At 50.2% G+C, this 21,825-nt stretch overlaps 1 protein-coding gene across 4 annotated transcripts in view; it reads left to right on the plus strand.

Moving 5' to 3' along the window:
- The window catches only part of SASH1 (SAM and SH3 domain containing 1), a 730,341-nt gene that overhangs the window by 656,976 nt on the left and 51,540 nt on the right, over positions 1-21,825 (plus strand). For all 4 annotated transcript variants that reach the window (XM_058307625.1, XM_058307627.1, XM_058307628.2 and 1 more), the window contains 3 exons: positions 12,796-12,836; positions 14,215-14,301; positions 16,099-16,211. In XM_058307625.1, coding sequence (XP_058163608.1) covers positions 12,796-12,836; positions 14,215-14,301; positions 16,099-16,211 — 241 coding nt within the window. The remainder of the gene's footprint in view (positions 1-12,795; positions 12,837-14,214; positions 14,302-16,098; positions 16,212-21,825) is intronic.

A 21,825-nucleotide genomic window follows, 5' to 3' on the forward strand; every position in this document is an offset into this window, starting at 1 on the left:
TGAGGTGAGCACTCTGCTCCCTCAGTTTCCTACCACCCCACAGAATTTTGTGGGTGCTTCCCCTTGTGGGGTGTGCAGACAGACTTCTGCCCGCAGCACGCAGAGCTCGGCCCTGTGCCTGCTGCTTTCACAAACAGGAGGTTAGAAGCAAATTCCCGTTCAGTAAATAGTAGCAGCTAAAGCTAGAGTCTCCTGGAGATTAGAGCAAGTTTTACTGTCATCTAAATACAAAGCTTTGTCTTAGTTTTTCCCTCTGCAGAGGCCAGAAGGCTCGAAATATATCTCAAAACATTGCCATTACCATAGGCAAAGTTAAACCTCTTTTCTCCTAAGTCCCTCACAGGGTTGAAAATCTATTTGTTTCAATACCTTTGACTATACAAGTACTGTTTTTTTGGTGAAAAAGTCCAGAAAGCGTTGCAGGATGGACTTGGAAGTGAACAAAGGAGGGTGAGCTGGGGCAGCGTCCACAGGTGGGTCTGCGGTGGACACAGCCCCGAGACGCCTCGTCTCAGCTGCGCACCCCGGCACTGCTTCACGCTCAGCGTGTTCCGTCGCATGCTGGCCACGCTTGGACAGAGCCGCGCCCCTTCCCCTCGAAACGTCCGCCCTCCCCTCCTGTCCCTCTGGGCAAGGAAGGGCCCCTGGGCGTGTGTGTGCCAGGTTCTTGGCTGCAGCCCCATGGGGCGTGCGGGGAGCTGCGGGCCCATCACGCATGGGTTCTCATGTCCCTGCACAGCCCATTGCTGTCTGTGTGCGAGTGTGAGTGGGTGTGAGGAAGCATGTGTGTGTGAATGTGAGGTGTGTGCGAGTGTGTGCATGAGTGAGCCTGGGTGTGTGAGAGCGAGTGTGAGCATGGATTCAGGTGTGTGTGCACAAGTGTGAGTCGAGCGTGTTTGGGTGAGTGTGTGTGACTGGCCTCTGGCCTCGTGCCCTGCGCCTCCCTCCCTGGAGCTGGCGGGGGCCACACTCGGCTGCTGAACAAGTGAGCAAGCCCCCTTTGCTCTCCACGCTGGGAAAGTCTCCCTCCTTGCCCAGCACTGGCTTCTCCTCCAAGCCGCTCCTGCGTCATTCCTGCTGAAGTTCTCCCGAGCTCGTTGCCCAGTGGCAGCCAGGCCAGTGCCCTCTCCGCGGCCCGTTGTCGGGGACCTGCAGCTCGGCTCCTCCTCCCTGACCCACTCTTTGCTGCTGCCTTCCTCCTGCCCGCCCCTTCCTCGTCATCAGCCCTTCGTCCTCAAAACCCCCACAGCCAGGCCAGGGCTCCAGGCCCAGCTTGGGCACTGCCTGCAGCTCCAGCGGCCCAGCCCGTGACCTGCCTGGGGCCTGTGCCCAGCCCCCCAGGGCGCCCCTGAGGCAGGCCTCCCAGCCACCCCTCTCTCTCTCCTCCCTGGCCTCACACCTTGGGGCTTCATCACCTCTCACTTTGTTCCTTAACCCCCAAGCAGTCAATTGCCAAGTCAGGTCTGATGCTGATGCTATTTCTAGACTTTTCCTTTTGTGTCTCCTCGTCCTCACGGCTCGCTTTGTCCTCAGTTGCCTTTGAGACCCTGTAGGAAGTACAAAGTGCAGTTACAAACCACTTAGGTTTACCCAGGTCGTCACCCTCGCTGGGGTTCTCTGTTTCCTCACGCAGCTTCATTCTCTTGTCTGCTGTCCTTTCCCTTGAGCCTGCAGAACTCCCCCCAGCCTCTCCTGTGGGGCCAGTCTAGTGGATGAACTCCTTCTGCTTCTCTTTGTCTGGGAATGTCTTAATCTCCCTTATTTTTGAGAGAGAGTTTTGCTGGATATGGAATTCTCGGTTGGCAGTTTTTTGCTTTCAGCACTTGAAGTATGTCGTCCTGTTGACACCTTGCCTCTGTGGTTTCCAGTGAGAAATCAGCACTTAATCTTTTTGAGGCTTCCTTGTATGTGACCCGTTGCTTCTCTCTTGTGGCTTTTAGAAGTCTCTCTTTATCTTCGGCATTCTACCATTTGATTATGACATGGTTTGGCCTGGGTCTGTCTGGATTTATCCTGTCTGGGATTCATTGAGCATCTTGGATAGGGATATTCATGTCTTTCATTAAATTGGGGGAGTTCTCAGCCACTATTGAGGATTCTCTCTTCCCCTTTCTCTCTTCTTCCGGGACTCCCACAATGCGAATAACGGTACACTCGTGGTATCCCAAGGTCCCTTCCGTTCCTCAGATGGGCAAGTTCATTTGTCTTATCTTCAGCTTCTCTGATTCTTCTGCCAGCTCCAGTCTGCTGTTGAGCTTCTCTAGGGAACTTTAAATTTCTCTTACTGTGGTCTTCAGCTCTGTTAGGTTTGTTTTCATTATTTCCTTCTCTATTGATATTATCTTGGTGTTCATCTGTCAATTTCCTGGTTTCCTTAATTATCTGTCCATGTTTTCCTGTAGCTCTTTGAGCATATTTTGTATCATTTTTTAAAGAGTCTTGGTATGTCCCAGTTCTGATCCTTCTCAATGATGGTTTTTAATTCTTTAATCGTTCCTGTGCCTGAGCCATTGTTCCTGTGTCTCTGTATGTTTGGTAACCATTTCTTGAAACTGGGCATTTTGATATTTTAATGTATTGTTGGAATTTAGACTCTGAGGTGCCTTTGCCTCAAGCTTGTATCCAGCTAGTGTTATGACAGAGCTTTCCTTGATTGCCAGGAATGCACAAAAAAATAAAAATGAAAATGAAAGGAAGGAAAAAACCTCTTCCAGTCTTCGCTGATTGACCTGGACTGTGCTCTCCTTGAGGGCTTATCTGTACAGTGAGTTAGGACAGTAGCTCCAAGCCACAGTGCAGGGGCCTCCCTGACCCTTTATGTACATGCTTCTCGTCTTGGGCATGTCCACGTGGCCCTAGGAATTCCCTGTTTACCAGTGTCCCCTCTTCCCTAGGAATTGGCTTCCTTTGGGTCCTAGCACTGCACTGTGTCCTTTGGCCAGCCTCTCCTGCCCAGGAGCAGGACTGGACGCTCCTCAGCGTCCCGTGGGGAGCTCTGAGCCTCTGCCCAGGAGCAGGACTGGATGCTCCTCAGTGTCCCGTGGGGAGCTCTGAGCCCCTGCCCAGGAGCAGGACTGGACGCTCCTCAGTGTCCCCTGGGGAGCTCTGAGCCCCTGACCAGGAGCAGGACTGGACGCTCCCTGGTGTCCCTTCAGGAGCTGGGAGAGCCGCCTTCTATGTGCAGGGTGGTTCTGGACGGCGAGTCCCTCGGGCAGGTTGGGTCAGACACACACGCTCTTGGCACGTGCGCAAAGGCCACTCTGTTCCTCCGGAACCAGGTCCAGGGATCCACAGTGGAGCATAGCCGGCTTTATGCCCAGTCAGTGAGGGGTGTGGAGGGGTCACCAGGTTGCTGACCACTTCAAGTAGAGTTTTCTTGATTTGGCACTTGCCTGGGGGCTGCAGTCCTTTAATGCTTTGCTGGAGCTTTGAGAAAGAGGTACTAGTACTTGGTGGTGGTTCAAAGCACCTGGGGGGGACAGGGCCCAGAGCGTCTCACTTGCCCATCTTGATAGAGGCAGGGGTCCATTCCTCCCTTTTACTGTATTTTATTGTTGGATTTTTATGAGCCCTTTGAGGCGTATACTATTTTGGGGAATAATTAGCTTGCCTGAGTTTCCAGAACAAGGAAAAGCTAGAGACCGAAATCTGAATCCGGCACCCAGCCGTTGCGTGCTGGGTTAGGCAGCTCTGCAGGTCCCGGGTAAGTTGCTTTCCGTGTCATCATAGTTTCCACAACTCTAAGATGAGAACTCTGGTGCCGTCTCCTTTCAGAGTTGAGAAAACCATGGACAGAAAGGGAAGTAAGTTAGGGCCTGGCATGGGTGCAGTCCACCCTCCACCCCGGCTGGCCCCAGGGGCTGTGGCCCTCCATCCGCGCGTTTCTGCACCCGCCGAGCCCGCATGACTGAGCACTCCTTGAGACCCGGCGCACTCTCTCGTGGCTTGTGTGGGCAGGTGACCAGCACCCCCCCAACCCCGTTGAATGCACGGAACTCCAGCTCCTTGGTCAGGTGTTGCTGAGGCCAGCATTGGCCTCGCCTGTCACCCCAGTGTGTCTGTGTCTCCCCAAGCTGAGAGCCACTTTGCTTATTGATAGTCATGGTCCACAGACCTTCGCCTCTTGAGAGACGCTGAGTGAAGTCACCAGCATGCGCACCCCCCGTTGGCCGCACACCCCCAGGTTGGCTCTGCACTCCTCATTGGCCGCGCACCCCCAGGTTGGCCATGCACCCCCATGGCCGCTCACCCTCAGGCTGGCCAAGCACCCCCAGCCTGGCCGCGCACCCCCAGGTTGGCTGTGCACTCCTCATTGGCCGCGCACTCCCCGTTGGCCATGCACCCCCATGGCCGCTCACCCTCAGGCTGGCCAGGCACCCCCAGCCTGGCCGTGCACCCCTAGGTTGGCTGCACCCCCCGTAGTTGGCCGCACACCCCACCCCCAGGGTGGCCACGCCCCCTCCGCCTGGCTCCCTTCTCCACAGAGCCTCTTCTGGAGGGCAGACAGCAGACCACAGACCTCCAGGTAAAGGGGCACTGCCTTTGGCTGTACACAAATAGTTTAGCTATTTTTAAATCTTCACAGCTTTCCACACCTGGAGGTTTGCTGGAAAACTGCATTTTTGAGTTTTATAATGGCCATATTTATGTCTTCGAAATGTGTCTTCGAAATGTGTAAGAAAGTCTCCTGCTGGTCCTGGGACACCTCCTTGTGCACTCGCAGTTCCCAGGCAGCGGGGAGGGGCTCGGTTCCCTGCGGGGAGACCTGGGCAGGGTCTCCTCCAGCTCCCCCTTTGGAGATTAGCTGCCGAGGTCTGGGGGCAGGAGGGCTGGCCAGGCCGCGTCCTTGGAGCTGAGGTCAGGGCAGCGGTCCTGTCCCTGTCCCAAGCGTGCGTGGGGCGTGCCCGAGGAGGAAGGTCCAGTGTCAGCAGCTCAGCCTGGGCTCCGGGCCTGTGCCCGCTCCCTCCAGGGGTGGGGCAGCTCCCACTGCTACAGCAGCCCTGGGAGGGGCCTGTTGCTTGTCCTTGGAGCTCAGCAAGGTGGGACTTAATGCATGGACAGCAATCACAGGTGTAGGGGAAAGCACGTGGGAGGGAGGCCTGGCTGTCAGTGTGACTGCAGGCAAGTGCTCCCGAGTCCTCCCCAGAGGAGGAGGAGTGCTCCAGAGTCCTCCCGAGGGGAGGCGGAGTGCTCCAGAGTCCTCCCGAGGGGAGGTGGAGTGCTCCAGAGTTCTCCCTCACAGGAGACCAAGCGAGTGCTCCCCAGTCCTCCCCAGGGGAGGAGTGCTCCAGAGTCCTCCCCCAGAGGAGACCAAGCGAGTGCTCCCGAGTCCTCCCCAGGGGAGGAGGAGTGCTCCAGAGTCCTCCCCCAGAGGAGACCAAGCGGGTGCTCCCCAGTCCTCCCCAGGGAAGGAGGAGTGCTTGAGTCCTCCCCACAGGAGACCAAGAGAGTGCTCCCGAGTCCTCCCCAGGGGAGGAGTGCTCCCGAATCCTCCCCCACAGACCAGCGAGTGCTCCCGAGTCCTCCCCCACAGGAGGCCGAGCGAGTGCTCCCTAGTCCTCCCAGAGGAGGTGGAGCGAGTGCTCCCGAGTCCTCCCCACCTCACCACATGCGCGCCGCGTCTTCACAGGGCCTGGGCCCACAAGCAGGGGCTTGCAGGGGGTTGCTTGGCCGGCAGGAGGGGCGGGGAAGGCGTGGCCAGGTAAATAGGCAGGACCCCCCAGAGATGGGCCAGACCCTCCCAGGCCTCAGCTTGGCGTTGTGAGGACCCGGAGGGGCGACCCCTTTCCTCGGAGCCTCCCAGGCAGGAGCCCTGCGGGAGGCCGGCCCCCCTGCAGCGGGAAGGGCGTGAGGGGGGGGGCTTCCGCTGCGCCTGCGCGTCCTGCGGCGCCGTCCCCGCGAGCTGCGCCCGGGTCCTGCGTCAGCGTCCTGCGTCAGGAACCAGGGCGGCTGCGAGCGAAGCTGGCGGCTCCGGTGCGGGGAGGGCGCCGTCGTCGCAGAGGGAGGGCGGTGGGCCCGCGGCGTGGCCGCAGGGGGTGGAGAGCGGGCTCCGGGCGGGCTGGGCCTCGGCCCCTGCTCCGGAGGGGCCCTGCTCGGGGAGGGGTTCTGCGCGCCGCCCGCCCCTTGCCTGTCGGGGCTTCCGCTCCTTCGTCCCCAGCGCCGCGCTCTTTTCTGGAGAGCACGCCGTGCCCAGCGCTCCTTTCGGTGCTGAGGCGGAGGCCTGCGCTGCGGCCCCTGGGTGGACCCCACCCTGTGCCTCTGCTCGGCCTGGCTGGGCTGCTGGGCCCTGCTGAGCCAGGACGCAGCCACCCGCGGTGCAGGGGCTCCGTGTGTGCGGAGGAGCCAGCCTGCGGGGGCGCACGGCCACATGCCGCCCGAGATGTCCATGTGCCGGGAGGACAGGGGGCTGCAGTCCCTGATGCCGCCTCCCCCATGGCCCACCCCGCCGAGCACACCTGGCATGGCCAGAGAGGACTTCCCGCCAGACTCGAACCGGAGACCCTCCGCGGCCCCACCTGGCCCCCCTAGAGGGAGGCACAGATGTCCCCATGCCTCCCTGCATCCCCTATATCCCCTCTCTGGTATCCCCACTCCTTCCCCAGTCTCCATAGGCCCAGGGGCCCACCCCCTCACCATCCTAGCAAACTCAGACGCCCCAGACATCACCCACCGCCTCCCCAGGGACTGCCTCCCCCTCTATCCTGGAGTCCCCACACCCCTCTGAGCCTCCCACATCCTTCTCCTGTCCCTTCACACACCTTCATCCCCTTCGACCCCCAGTCTCCTACACCCCTTCCCAGCCCCCTCCCCAGGGGCTCCCCAACCCCCTCCAGGATCCCCCCAGTCCCATATGACCGTGCCCCCCAGCACACTGGCTGCATGGCCAGGTTTTGGTGAATGGGAGCTGCTGTTTGTCTCCACTGAGAAGGTTGGGACTGTGAGGAGCTATTGCCATGGAAATGCTGGAGGCAGGGCCACCATGAGCTGCTTTGCCCCTCTTCTCCCCCTGGAGGCTGGTGAGGGCCAGTCCCCTGTGCAGACCCTGCTGGCTGACCAGCCCAGCCTCACCCTGATAGCCCCTGGAGTCTGCCACGCACCGCAAGTTGGAATCCGCCTCCCAAAAAACTGGCAGCCATGGCTTTCCGGGAAGTTCCTCACATAAAGCTGTTCTTGGAGCACATATTTCACAGTAAATTTTAAATGGAAAATAGAAGGAATAATTTTGCTCCATTTATAGAATTAAGTAGTAGTCTTAAAAACATGAACAAATTTTATTTTTTTAATGTATTGCCTATGCACATACAAAGCAACTTATGCTTTTTTCTTTTTGTATGAAAATTAACTTTTGTGGTGAATGTATGCTAAAAACCTCTTTTTTGTTTTATTTTGCTTATGAGAATAGTAATTTTGAAGAGATAAAGACCTGAATAAAATTTAAAATTCACATTGAGGTACAATAAAGGCATTAGTTTTTACCTTTCTTGTCAAATCAGACACAAGAAGTAGTTAAGTTGCATTCTGTTTCTTATGCCTGGGCTGCAGGCTCCTCTGGTCACATTGGAAGCTTGCATTGCTGTGCAGTGCCTGCGTTTAGAGACCCTCCCTTGGGTCCATGCCCCGTGGGATGGGGGCTCGCAGATCAGTGGGTGGACCCTGGATGAGAGCAGGGCACCTCCCTTTCCTCAACCTTGCCTACCATCCTACCAGGATCAAACCGCAGCGGCTGGAGCAAAGGGTGTTCTCTCGAATCACAGGGTGTGGGCAGCCCGAGCATCCTTCCTTGAGACAGCTCTGAGCTTTGTGCTCATTTCAGGCAAGAGCAAAGAGTGAAAAACCTTGAAGGCTGAGCCATTCCTTCTGTGGAAACCCTGCGTCCCCACCAGCGGCACACAGGAGTCCCACTTCTCTGGCCTCCACTGGTTAGAGCGGAGTTCTGGGGGTGGGAGAGCAGGTGGAGGTGCCTGGCAGCTCCCCGGAAACTGCAGGCCCCTGTGTGTCTCCCGCACTGTGGCTCATCGTGGGTTGCTTTTACGTGGCCGTTCCTCCGTGGCCTTGTATAAAAGAGGGTGCCTTGGGCAATTCTGAAGGCAAGTGCTGGGTCTGCAGGATCAGGAAGGTCTTTCTACCCCAGCGCTGTGAAATGAGCCTTCCAGGCCATGCAAGGTGCATCCACATCACACGAGATCGAGGACCCGAAGGCCACGGGGGCCGTGCCCGGCCACGGCAGGCCGGCTGCTCCCCAGACAGGAGATGCTCTGCACCAATAGCCTGTGCCACGGTAACTCTTGCGGCCGAGGGGCAGTGGACCCGCTCAGTGACCTTGGTGCCTGCTGGCCACTTCGAGGTGCCAGAGCCTGGACCCCAGAGGGGAGGTGGCTGGAAGAAAGGCCAGTATTCCAAATCGCTAGCCCCTCCTAATGTTGGGCAGCCACAGCATGTTCTCAGGGCCATACAAGTCGTGACTCGTGGAAACCTCTGGAAACCCACTGGTAGGGGACTGTTTTCTCCACTCTGCATAGAACAAGCAGGACTGGCAGGGGCTGTCACCTGCCCAGTGTTGGTCAGCAGCTGTCCCACCTTGACACCAGCCAGCTGTCCATCAGGTACCAAGTGCAAAGCAGGGCGACCAGGCTTGTTTGCAGCAGGGAAGACCATGTTTGGAAACCCACGTGCTACTGTCGGGGTGGAGAGCGAATGCCAAGCTGTGCCCAGGTTGGATGTGTCTTTCATCCCCATTTCTCTGAATAAGATGCCCCCGTTTTGTTTTAAGATCCCTCTTTTGATACAGCTCATATAGAAAGAACAGGCTGACCTAAAGTAGTTCTGATTCTAAACCAAAAATACTATAAAAAGGGGTGGTGTAGGAGAAATTGAAAATGACAAATCTTATGGTTGGAAATTTAAAACTTGTAAATGAAGGTTTGCAATGTATGATGAAAGGTCGTCTTCAAATTGGATTATAAAAGATTGACTCATACTCTTGTTTTGAGACAATATCCACACTTAATAAATATGAAAAATCTGTTTCTTTTGGAAAGTTATTATTACATGTCTTGATGGACTGCACCCATTTTCTATGATATAAAATGTTCATAATCAAAAGCTACTCAGCATCAGCAAAAGAAGGTTCAGAATAGCTTTATGACACACAGAGTAAACTATATTCTTCACCTACTGCTTAATAAGATGCTGGGATATAAGCCAATGGGAATCATAGAGTGCTAAAAACACGTTGGACAAAGATATGTTTACGTCACATTCAGTCATTGCGTGTAGAAAGTATGATGGGAAGAGGTGGCGCAATCAGGATGCTCGTCCTTATTTGAAATAAGCTGATGGAACTGGCCAAGTTGGCTCACAGGCCGAGGGGCCAGCACAGGAGGCAGCTGTGGCGCTGGGTGGGAAGAGAGCATGGCCAGGCCACCGAGGCAGGCGCGGAGTTCGAGTTCGTTGTCCTGACTTCCGTGAAGAGGGTGGGGGCCCTGGGTGGGCGGAGCCCAGCACTGCCAGCCCTGGGTGGTGGGGCCCGGTGCGGGGCAGGTGGGACCTCAGACCTGCCGCGTCCATTGGTGCAGGCAGGGGCGGGAAGAGAAGGGGTGGGAGCAAGGCCTGAGCCGCATCAGCCCCTGCAGCGCGCCCACGTCGAATGTCGCCATTAGAGGGGGATGGTGAGGAGGGAATTGTTTTATTTTTATTTTTATTAAATGGAGGAGATGTGTTTCTAGGATGAAACATCTTTGATACTCAAAGGATGAGGAGAAATAACGATTTGCAGTGTGAAGGTAAGTAGCAGATCCTATAAGTGAGACGTAAAGAGAATGTTTACTACAGAGAAGCCACTCAGCCTTCCTCCCCGACCCCGTGCCGTCGCTGCACTGCCTGCTTTGGGCACTGCTTCCGCAGGCCTCGGACAGTACAGAAAGAGGCCCCAGTGCAGCAGATGCCCTCATTTTACATACAACAGGAAGAAGACGGTGGAGAAGTTCACATTTCTTAAGTGCAGGTTTCCAGTAACGTAAAACCTTAGAAATAGGTGGTAACTGTCTTTCTTACATTTCTTGGTGACAGTGAAGTTCAGTGCAGCTCCTGCAAGCAAAGTGGGTAGAAAGCAGTTTGGGGCATTTTTTGGTACTTGTTGCAGTTTTCTGTGGCAGCCGTTGTCTACAGCGGCGAAGTAGAGTTGTCCTTCCCTGGAGGTGACTGTGGGCGATTTCTACATCAGTAGACGAAGTAGACTGGAAGTGGACTTTCTGGTGAGTGAGCCGAGTGGCTGGTCTGTCCTCCTGCCAGTAGAAAGAGGCTCTGGCACAGGCAGTCACACCATGTCTCGAAATGCGCAGAGTTAGCAGCTGTGCGTGTCCTAGTCCACTTGGGCGCTGGGAGCATGTATGTTGAGTCCTGCTGGATGTTCTGGCATTTAGCCCTGGAGTGTCAATATGTGACAGTGCCCTGAAATCACGCCTTAAATAACAGAACAGGCACATGTGCGAATGGGTGAATGGGGGGTTCTGGCACCTGCCTTACTTGTACTAGGAAACCTTGACCTGTCAATCTTTGGATGGTATGTAGATTACGGTATGTAAATTTCGGCTGCCTCCCAGCAATTCAAATAAAGAGCCTCCGGTGCCCTCTGCTGGCGCTTTAGGAAAGTGCATGTGGCGATTACAACGTGCTCTTATGGAAAATCGGGTCAGAAGTCCAAAGCTGACGATAAGTTACTTAAAAGGATGATCTGAAGAAATATCTCTGTACTTTCTTCAGAACTTTGTAAGTCAGCATTTTAGAGAGCAGAATACAGTTGCACTTTGTGATAGCTGCAGGAATGAGAACTGGCCTCTTTTTCAGAACAAGCTTCGAAGTTGTTTTCTGGTATTAGACATACTCATGGGCAGAGAATGGAAAGGACTAGAAGACCCAGGGGGCCTCTGAGCTCTTCTGGAATGGAGACACTCTATGCATTTTCTCTGGGTTCAGGAGGGCGAGGCATTGCTGGAAGGAAAGCAGGGCTGAGAACCGAGACCCGTAGCTCCTGGCTGGCTCGGGTTTGCTTTGACTGCTTCCTGAGCAGCCGTGGTTCCCTGTGAAGCTGGGATTAGGAGCCAGTGACTGCTGAGTTCCCTGCGGTGTTAAGGTTCATTTTCTAAACCAGTGAAGGACTAAAGAAATAGGTTTCTTTTGACCATTTTCCCATGAAAACATTTCTTCAGAAAAAGTAAATTTCACCTGTAGTTAACTGGTTTTATCAAACCTTAGCAATGTCCTTAGCAATGAAGTCAAGACTCCCTCGTCCTTGGGATGAGTGTGAAAGTGGGAATTCCTCTGCATTAAAGGGTCACGTCAGGCTGGTAGAGACACGGTAGAGCCACGTCACCGTGGCTTTGAGTTCAAAGAGGAGCCAGACCTTGGCTGCATATCATTTCCCAGCAAGGAAACCTGCCCTCACCCCCAGCCCCTGTGCTTCCGAGGCCCTGCGCACGTGCTCGCCCTCATCTTTTCTGCCCCTTCCCGAGCACATTCACCCTGCACCTGGCTCGTGGCCATGCTCAGCACATTTCCTGGATGAGTTAGGATTTTAAACGCTGTTTTCTGAAAGACTTTCTGAGTATGTATATGTTTAGACATTTCCATTTTTGCGTACGTTTTCTGTATTCATCAGAGGAAGGGGAAATAGCTCTGCTTACCCAGCTCCTGCTGTGTGCTCTCTGAGCCCCTGCTGTCTCCCCGGTTTACAGCCGAGGACTGCGGGTATTTTGCGAGTGGTGAGCAGCTCTGACCTCACGTACTTGGAGGACGCTGGTGCTTGTGTGGCCTGTGCCTCCTGTTCAGAAACCTGCCGGCAGCCGTGCCCGAGGGTGGCCAGGCAGAGTGAGCTCTGTGTGAGAAAGCGCCCCCCGGCCATCCCCGTGCGCCCCGTGGTCCTTCTCACCTGCAGTGCAGGGTGGACAAAGGGTCCTGCTGGGCTGTGGGTTCCTGCCTCTTCTCAGGCCGTCTCCTCCAGTGGTTGGACCTGTCCTGAAGAGCGTTGACCAGACCCCTCTGCCCTGCACTCCGTGGGCGAGTGTTTAGGATTGAAGCACGCCCCCGAGCACATGTGCTGCTGTTCCGTGCTGGCGCTTTCTCTCGCCACCTTGTCGGCCCAAGGACACCAGTCGTGTCCTCTATGCTCCACCACCATGGACAGACTTGGCTGCACGGGCAGCTCTCACCTTTCTGAGTCAACCTGGTGTTTCTTGTGTTTGGTTTCCCTGAACTCTTGACTTTAGTTGGTGTTTGTATTTTCTGGGGAATTGGCTCCTAGCTGGTTCTGGCCGTGTGTCCTCTTCAGGTCATTGGGGCCATCTGTGTCAGGAGTTGCTTGCTGGCACCAAATGTGGTGCCCAGAATGTCCCGGTGGATTTTGAAAGCATCCACTTATTTGCCGCCAGTTAGAAGTGCAGTGCTTTCATGTGAAAATGCCATGTGGCCTCTTCTGGAGAGAGGAGGGCTTGGCATCGTGGACGCTGCCCTCGCCACCTGGCTGACCCTGGCGAAGTGTGCAGCCTCTGCATGCCGGGAGCCCCCTTCCGTCTCCTACAGCCGACCGCATGGCTCGCTTGCTGGCCAGGGGCGCTAGTGTCTGTGATGCTGGACCCATGTTTCATTGCTGTTGGCCGTCTCTTTCCACGATGGAGTCCCCTCAAAGGCAGCGACTTAAGTTGGAGTTACTGCCTCGCAGAAACGTGAGGGGCTTTAGCGGTCACCAAGCCGAGTCCCTCCTTTGAGTTCCTTATAATCTGTTGTTTTTTTCCCTTCTAGGAACCCTCTTCATAAATCAAAGTCAGAAGACGGCTCTGTCGGTCAGTACTCCTCTTCTTATTATAACAATTTATGATCATTCTTTTCTTTTAATACTTTATAGAAAACATAAATATATGAAAGTTTTGAAAAACCACAAAGAATCTTTTCACCAGGAAATAAACACTATGATTTTGATGTACAATTTTCTTTTTTTCTGTGTGTGTTTCTTAAAACATAATTGGGATCATGCTCTGTATACATTTTTCACTTGAGCATGTCACGAGGCTTCGTATTCTTATAGTATAGATTTTGTCTGCACAATATTCATCATACTGCTTAGCCAGGATTTACTTGGCCAGCCTCTTCTGTGCTGGGCAGTTAAGGGTTCCCAGGTGTTCATTGTCACAGGTGGTGCTTGTGGGCCGAGGAGGGCAGCCATTAGCATTGCTGCGCCCCTCAAGCAGGAGCCCCAATGGGCCTCCCCGAGGCACGGCTGATCTAGACCAGGGACGCTGGCCATGCTCCCCTGCTGGCCTGCTCCAGGGCAGCACTGCGGCCACTCGGGCAGTGCCACTACAGCCTGCGGGCAGCTGCGGCTCTCCTTTCTCTGTAAAAATTCATTTGTTTACTCTCCCCTTTCTCTTTGCTTTTTAAAAGTTATTACATATTACTGCTCATCAGAACTCTACCAATTTCTGAAAGCATCTAGTGATGGCAGCAGAATTGTTTGCACTTGAAAGCCACTCAGTCCAGAGTAGGAAGAGCAGCGCGAGGGCCAGCTGGGGTCAGCAGGATCCCCGTGTTCCCCAAATGCCAGGAGGTCGAGGTCATGACCCCTCGCACACTGCACACCGTGGACACGTGGGCCGGTGCACGGCCCAGCACCCAGCAGACGTCTGCTCTCCTCAGGTCTGAAAACAAGTAGTCCAAGGGCAGATCAGCGGCGGGAGAAACACAAAACAAGGCTAAATTCGTGAAGCATCCTGGCTGTGGTTTAGCTGGGATACTTGTGGCTAAGACCAAAGGGGACAGTGCACCACAGGGCGAGGCAGAAGCAGGCACGCTGGTAAACAGGCCTCAGAGGAATGCAGGAATGCGTGTGTGCTTTTTTTTCTTTTTAGAGAAGCTGTAGGTTTACAGAAAATTCATGCATAAAATACAGAGTTCCTGTATGCCACCCTGTGTGCTTGCCTTTTGATGTGGCTTTATTTCTCAAGCTAAGTCCTCCAGTGTACTGTTTCTTGCTACTAGGAAATTTGCATTTCTTTCAAGCAACTTTATAGGCATTTCCCTGTCTTTCTCAAACCAAAGGAGAATAACTGTCTTCTTTTGTGAAATCAAAGTATTCTCACAAGCTTTGAATTATAGGAAAGAGGCTTCTTTTGTTATTAATGAACTCATTGCTTGTGCCTTTTCTTTCTTTTATCATTTTTTAAGGAAAAGGAGATTGGAAGAAGAAAAATAAGTATTTCTGGCAAAACTTCCGAAAGAACCAGAAAGGAATAATGAGACAGACTTCAAAAGGTACTGACGTAGCTGACAGGCTGAGAGCTTAATCTGCAAGGTAGAATACCACGTCACATGTACCCATCAGGCATTCGCCTTCCTGAGACAGCAGCCTTTCCTTTAGGACCGTGCCCACTGCTGTAGTTTTTAAGCAGAGGAAACTGGAAAGGATCAGCAGTCCTTTCTTGACGTGGAACTGGCTGCAAGCACCAAGTCCTTAGTTTCCTCGGGAGGCCTTTCTCCTTTCTCACTAGGGAAGTCTGAGCATTTTGCTAGTCTTGGATTCCTTCTACCCCCTACCCTAGCTTGGGCCCTTGGAATCATCTGAACTTTTTATGCTTTTCTGTGCCTGGGACTGTTATGGGGCCGTTGCCCCTGGAAACGCTGTCCAACGGTCTGCCCTTGTGGGAATTTGCCGGCTGCTCTGCTCTGGGCTGCATCTTTTGTTGTTGTTTATATAGTAAGGAAATATGTTGTCCCTTTGGAGGCTCAGTTATCTGATTGATGTTTCACTAGTTCAGAGACAAACCAAAACGAAGCCACGGCGAGACGTCCAGCTACAGGAGGCCATCACTAGATAAAAATTTTAGTGGATTGCCAGTGAAACTGCTTGTTTTCCTTTACAAAATCTTGGTGTTTTGCTGTGTTTAGAATTATTTCCACACATGGAAATGAAAAAAGTGCACATGGACACGTCAGAAGCGTTCCTGGCTCCTTGGCAACCTCTGCTGTGGCCACTGCTTTTAAGTCCTGATTTAAGGGAGCTATTCTTAAATGCCTCCAGTGCTTCCTTTTGGTGTACACCCAGGATCACGTGGGATTCAAAATAAACCCTGGGTTCTAGCAAAGTCTGATTTAGGAAGAAGGAGAAAGGCAGGAAGGCAGGCTGTGACCGGGTTGTTTACAGGCCAGCCAGCTCCTTTCCTCCTGTGCTACTGAGCCAGTGTGGATGGTGGGTGAGTCCCAGAGAAAAAACACGGGTGGAACATCTGGATGGACCCATTACAACAGGGAAATGAGAGGGAGAGGCGGGGGCCCCCAGCCCAGGCCGGCCCTGCCGAAAGTGGGCCCCTTCACTGAGGCGAAGTGGGCTGTAGCTGCCCTGCAGCAGGGCCAGCTTCCAGCCTGTGTGTGCAGCACTGCTGGCCAGCGTGGCTGCAGCGGTCAGGAGGCTGCAGGAAGGCTCTCCAGGTGGGGCATGCCGGGGACACTCTTGCTCGCCACGCCCAGCCGCCTTCAGTTTTGGGTGGGAAACACACATTCCTGACTGTCTGGAAACATCCTTAGGACAGTAATACTTTCAGATACCCCCACAGAGTACCTTCCTTTAGGTGAGCTCGGAGAGCTCCATGCCCGGCTCTTGTTTGCTTGTGCCTACCTGAGGAGCCGCAGCAACCAGATGGCTTAGTGGGTGCCTGGGGTTTACCGACTGCACAACAGGGAGCCCTCCTTCCTACCTCTCTGCATAAGCGTTTTTTTCCCTTTCACATCTCAAATGAAGGATGCGGAGAGCCTCCGGTGGAGGAGCCTCGGAAGGCTGTCTGGTTTCGAGGGGTCGACCCCTGGCAGTGTTCTTCCAGGACTCCTCCACTCGACCTCCCATCCTTGGAGGACTGTCTGTCCTGACACCCCGTGTTCTCGGAACCTGTCTCCAAACCGGCCCTGCTGTCTGGTGCTCCAGGAGCCACATGCAGCCCCTGCCCTGCCGTACCTCAGTCCCTAGCGAGGCGAGGCAGTGCCCCAAGGACATGGCACCGATGGAGGACTTTCAAGACACCTCCCGTTTATCCTGCTTGCTTTGTCTTCCATCTCTAGGTGAAGATATTGGTTATGTTGCAAGTGAGATAACAATGAGTGACGAGGAGCGGATCCAGCTGATGATGATGGTCAAGGAGAAGATGATAACCATTGAAGAGGCTCTTGCAAGGGTATGGTCGCAGACATGTGGTTTGCCTTTAAATGTTTGGGGCATTAAAGGTACAGGAATATATTATTATTTGACGTAGTATTTTGATGGTCATCAGGTACACAAATTATGAGATAAAATATTTGTTTTGTTTTCTTTAGTTCTTTATGCATTCTACTTTGTGAAGTGAAATTTCCATGTTCAGTGGATACTTAATGATCACTTTAAAGAGAAAAAAAAGCCCTTCTGATTGCCATTGCAAAGTTCACCAGCCTTTGAAAAGGTGAAATATATTATGTTATAAACATTCTAAACATCAGTTCTGTAATATGTCTTCAGAAACTAACTTTGAATACTCTAAAGGTTAAGTTTCAGATATACCATAAAATTTTGCTTAATTTCATTTCAAGTAGAATTATTTTTTTCTCAGCCACTGCCCCCACCTTGTTGTTTGCGCTCACTGCCTGCTCGCTCTGTCTGCTTGTCTTCTCATCGCTTTAGGAGGCACCAGGAACTGGTCCTGGGACCTCCAGTGTACAAAAGAGGTACGCAAATGCTTGAGCCACCTGAGCTCCCATTTTGTCGTGTCTCTCATCGTCTCTTCTCTGTCTCTTTTGTTGCACCAGCTCGCCATGTGGGCCAGCTCTCCTTCATCAGGAGGCCTTGGGAAACAAACCTGGGACCTCCCTTATGGTAGACGGGAACCCCATCTGCTTGTGCCACATCCGCTTCCCTCAAGTAGATTTTAATTGCAGTTTGCTTTACCATTTTATTGCTCTGAATAAAATTAGGCACTACAGGAAGCCAAATTAAACTTATAACATGGGACAGCATTTATGGTAGCAGGGCAGCAGTTTATTAAGAGATTTCCTGGTTTGTTGTTGACCAACAAATTGACCAGTTGGCTTTTGCGTTTCACTTTAAACAGAGGTCATTGCTATGTAGGACTAGTCTAAATTAGGCATGTTTAGAAATCCACCATAAGCTATCAAATCACCAAGCGACCATTGCATGAGTTATGACTTTGTCATAAAGTAGAATTTTGAAGGACTAAAATCTTGAAACAGGGACAAGCATACTTATATCAGTTTGGTGTACCTGATTCTGAACGGCAATAGTGTCTTTAAAATGTTTAATTTATTAAACATTTGATTTATTATAGTGTTGCAATGAAAATAAAAAGCACTTGATGTTGGTCACTATCGTGGCTGATATTTTGCCGTTGTGAACTTTTCTTGATGCCAGGTATCTTACATCAGAGCCTGAGTTGGGAACTCTTGGGCAGCTGCTTTATGGAAGGAGGCTGTTGGAAGAGACCCCTAAGTGAGGGGGGAGGCAGTGTGAGCAGAGGGAGAAACTGGACTGAGATGTGATCCAGCCTCTACCCCATCCCACAGGGAGCAAGGAGCTCTGGACGGGGAGCTATACTGCAGGATGCGTTCTACCATTGAAAAGGGGGCTAAGTCTGACTGCTGGAGCAGGATGCGTGTGAGCCCCTGCTCACGGGAAGTGGCTGGGGTAGGGGAATGGGCACGTCAGGATGTGCAGGCATCTGGTAGACCAGACCACAGGAATTTTTTTAATTATATATTTTTTATTGAGAAGTTGTGAGCTTACAGAACAATCACACATAATATGCAGAATTCCCATACATCCCCCACCACCAATACCCTACATTGTTATGAAACATTTGTTGCAGATTATGAGAGACCATGATCAGACTATTACCACTAACGATGGTCCATAGCTGGTGTTTTTTTTCCATACACCCCTGCTATTAACCCCAAGCATTAGTGCTGTGCATTGTTATGGTTCGAGAGGGCGCTCATCTTTGTATGTTAAGCACAGGCCACCTTCCACCTCATGGTTCACTGAGTTACGCAGTCCCCTGCCTTGTACAGTCTGTCCAAAGGGCACACTCGGTGGCTCTCACGTTCATCTCAGAGTTGTGCCATCATCATCTCAGTAAATTTTTGAATGTTTCCTGAGTCTAAGAGAAAAAATCCCATGCCCCTTAATATTGACCCTTAGTGTTGTTATAGTATCTTCTTTGACACTGAAGCAAGAATATTATGGTATTGTTGTTAACTATAGTCCAGAAGGTACATCATTTGAATTTTTCCCATCTATTACCATATACTTTGTAATAGTGATATACATTTCTCCTAGTTCATAGAAGAACATTCTTGTATTTGTACTATTAACCCCAATCCTCATCCGCCTCCAGGGTCACTGTTACACAGTCCCTAAGATCATTCTCTAGTTTTCTTCAGTTGTCTTTTACATCCCTAAACTACCCCTTTCAGCCACAGTCCTGTTTATAAAGCAGCCATGTTAGTTACACTCACTATAATGTGGTAACATCAACCCTACCCATTTCCACACTTTTACAGTCCAGCTAATTGAAAATTCTGCTTATTTTAAACATTAGTATACCTTCTTAGCCCTCATCCTGTCTCCTAGTAACCTATACTATAGATTTTAACTCCATGTCTTTATTCTTTGTACTTAGTTCACATTAGTGAGACCATACAATATTTGTCCTTTTGTGTCTGGCTTACTTCACCCCACATGATGTCCTCAGGTTTCACCCATGTTGTTATATGTGTCCTGATTTCATTTCTTCTTACAGCAGCATAGCATAGTATTCCATTGTATGTATATACCACATTTTGTTTATCCAAAAATGAGTTGTTTCCATCTTTTGACAATTGTGAATAATGCCACTATGAACATCAGTGTGCAAATGTCTGTTCATGTCACTTTTTTCATTTGTTCTGAATATATTCCTAGCAGAGGGATTGCCAGATCATATGGCAGTTCTATATTTAGCTCCCTGAGGAACTGCCAAAAACGTCTCCAGAATGTGTTGTCTTCTGTTTAAATAAAGGTGGTTCTAGTAGCTGTGAGATGGTATCTCAGTGTAGTTTTGATTAGCATTTCCATAATAGCTAGTGGTATTGAACATTTTTTCATGTGCATTTTGGTCATTTTTAGTCCTCTTTGGGGAAATGTCTATTGAAGTCTTTTTTTATTTTTTGATCTTTTTTTTCTTTTTTTAATGTTATATTAAAAAAATATGAGGTCCCCATATACCCCCCACCCTCCTCATCCCACTCCAACCCCCATAACTACAGCCTCCTCCATCATCATGAGACATTCATTGCACTTGGTGAATACATCTCTGAGCACCGCTGCACCTCATGGTCAGTGGTCCACATCATAGCCCACACTCTCCTACAGTCCACCCAGTGGGCCGTGGGAGGACATACAATGTCCAGTAACTGTCCCTGCAGCACCACCCAGGACAACTCCAAGTCCCGAAAACACCCCCGCATCACATCTCTTTCTCCCACTCCCTACCCCCAGCAGCCACCATGGCCACTTCCTCCACACCAATGTCACATTTTCTTCGATTACTTATCACAATACTTCATGAATAGAATATCAGTAAGTCCACTCTAATCCATACTCTGTTCCTCCATCCTGTGGACCCTAGAATGTTTGTGTCCACTCCATATCTATATCAAGAGGGGGCTTAGATTCCACATGGATGCTGGATGCAATCCTCCTGCTTTCAGTTATTGAAGTCTTTTGCCCATTTTTTCATTGGATTGATTGCTCTTTTATTGTTGAGTTGTTTGATCTCTTTATATACCATGGAAATCAAACCCTTACTGAATTGACAGTTTCTAAATATTTTCTCCCATTGTGTGGGCTACCTTTTAGTCCTTTAAAGCGCAAAATTGTTTCAGTTTGAGGAGTTCCCATTTATCTGTTTTTTTTTCTATTGCTTGTGCTTTCAGTGGAACTTTAAGAAACCACTACCTACCATGAGGTCCTGAAGATGATTTTCTTAATTTTTTTTCTATGAGTTTCATGTTTTAACTTTTACATTTAAGTCGTTAATCTATTTGACTTAATTTTTTTTAAAAAGTTGTAGGGTAGGGATCCTCTTTCTTTCTTTCGGATATGGATATCCAATTCTCCCAGCACCATTTGTTGAATAGACTGTTCTGCCCCAACTGGGTGGGCTTGACAGCCTTGTCAAAAATCACCTGACCATAGATATGAGGGTCTGTTTATGAATAATCAGTTCGGTTCCCTTGGTCTGTGTGTCTGTCTGTATGTCAGTACCATGGTGTTTTTACCATTGTAGCTAGGTAATAAAGTCCAGAAGTGAGAGTCCAACTTCGTTCTACTTTTTTAAGATGTTCCCAACTGTTTGGGGCCCCTTGGCCTTGCAAATGCATTTGATAATTGGGCTTTCCGTTTCTTTAAAAAATGCTGGTAGAATTTTTAAAAGGATTATACTGAATCTGTATTTGTATATCAATTTGGGTAGAATTGTCATTTTAATAATAATTAGTCTTCCAATCTGTGAACACAGAATGCTCTTACATATATTTAGGTCTTCTTTGATTTCTTTCAGCAGTGCATTGTAGTTTTCTGAACACAAGTGCTTTACATCATTGATTAAGTTTGTTCCTAAATATTTGATTCTTTTAGTTGCTGTTATAAATGGATTTTTCCCGAACTTCATCCTCAGATTGCTCATTTCTGGTGTCTAGAAACAGTACTGATTTTTGTGTATTTCTCTTGTATGCTGCCATTCTGCAAAACTCATTTATTAGCTTCAGTTGCACTTTATTTCAATTTTTCAGGACCTTCTAGGTATAGGATCATATCATCTGTGAATAGTGAAAGTTTTACTTCCTCTTTTCCAATTTGGATGCCTTTTATTTCTTTTTCTTGCCTGATTGCTCTAGCCGGAACCTGAAGCACTATATTGAATAACACAGAGGCAGTGAGCATCCTTGTCTTGTTCCTAATCTCAGTGGAGAGCTTTCAGTCTTTCACTATTGAGTACAGTGTTAGCTATGGGTTTTTCATATATGCCCTTTATCATATTGAGAGAGTTTCTTTCAATTCCTATCTTTTGGAGTATTTTTATCAAGAAATGATGCTGTATTTTGTCAAAGCCATTTCTGCATCAATTGATAGGATCATGTGATTTTTCTTCCTTGATTTTTTAATGTGGTGTATTAAACTGATTGTTTTTCTTGTGTTGAACCACCCTTACATGCCTAGTATAAAACCCATTTGATCATAATGAATAATTCTTTTAATGTGTTGTTGAATTCAATTGGTGAGTATTTTGTTGAGGATTTTTGCATCAATATTCATTAGAAAAATCAGCCTGTAATTTTCTTTTCTCATAATATCTTTATCTGGCTTTGGTATTAGGGTGATATTGGCTTCATAGAATGTGTTTGGTAACGTTCCTTCCTGTTCAATTTTTTTGGAAGAATTTGAATAAGTTTGGTATTAAATCTTCTTTCAATGCTTTGTAGAATTCACCTTGTAGCTATCTTGTCCTGGGCCCTCTCATTTTGGGGAAGTAGTTTGATGACTGTTTCAATCCTTTACTTGTGATTGGTTTGCTGAGGTCTTCCATTTTTTCTAGGGCTAGTGTAGGTTGTTCATACATTCCTAGAAATTTTTCTATTTTGTCTACATTGTCTAGTTTGTTGGCATACAGTATTTCATAGTATCCTCTTATGATCTCTTTTATTTCTGTGGAGTTGGTAATTATGTCCCTGTTTTCATTTTTTATTTTGTTTGTATCTTCTCTC

Source organism: Dasypus novemcinctus, chromosome 11 (assembly GCF_030445035.2).
Source record: "Dasypus novemcinctus isolate mDasNov1 chromosome 11, mDasNov1.1.hap2, whole genome shotgun sequence".
Classification (NCBI taxonomy): domain Eukaryota; kingdom Metazoa; phylum Chordata; class Mammalia; order Cingulata; family Dasypodidae; genus Dasypus; species Dasypus novemcinctus.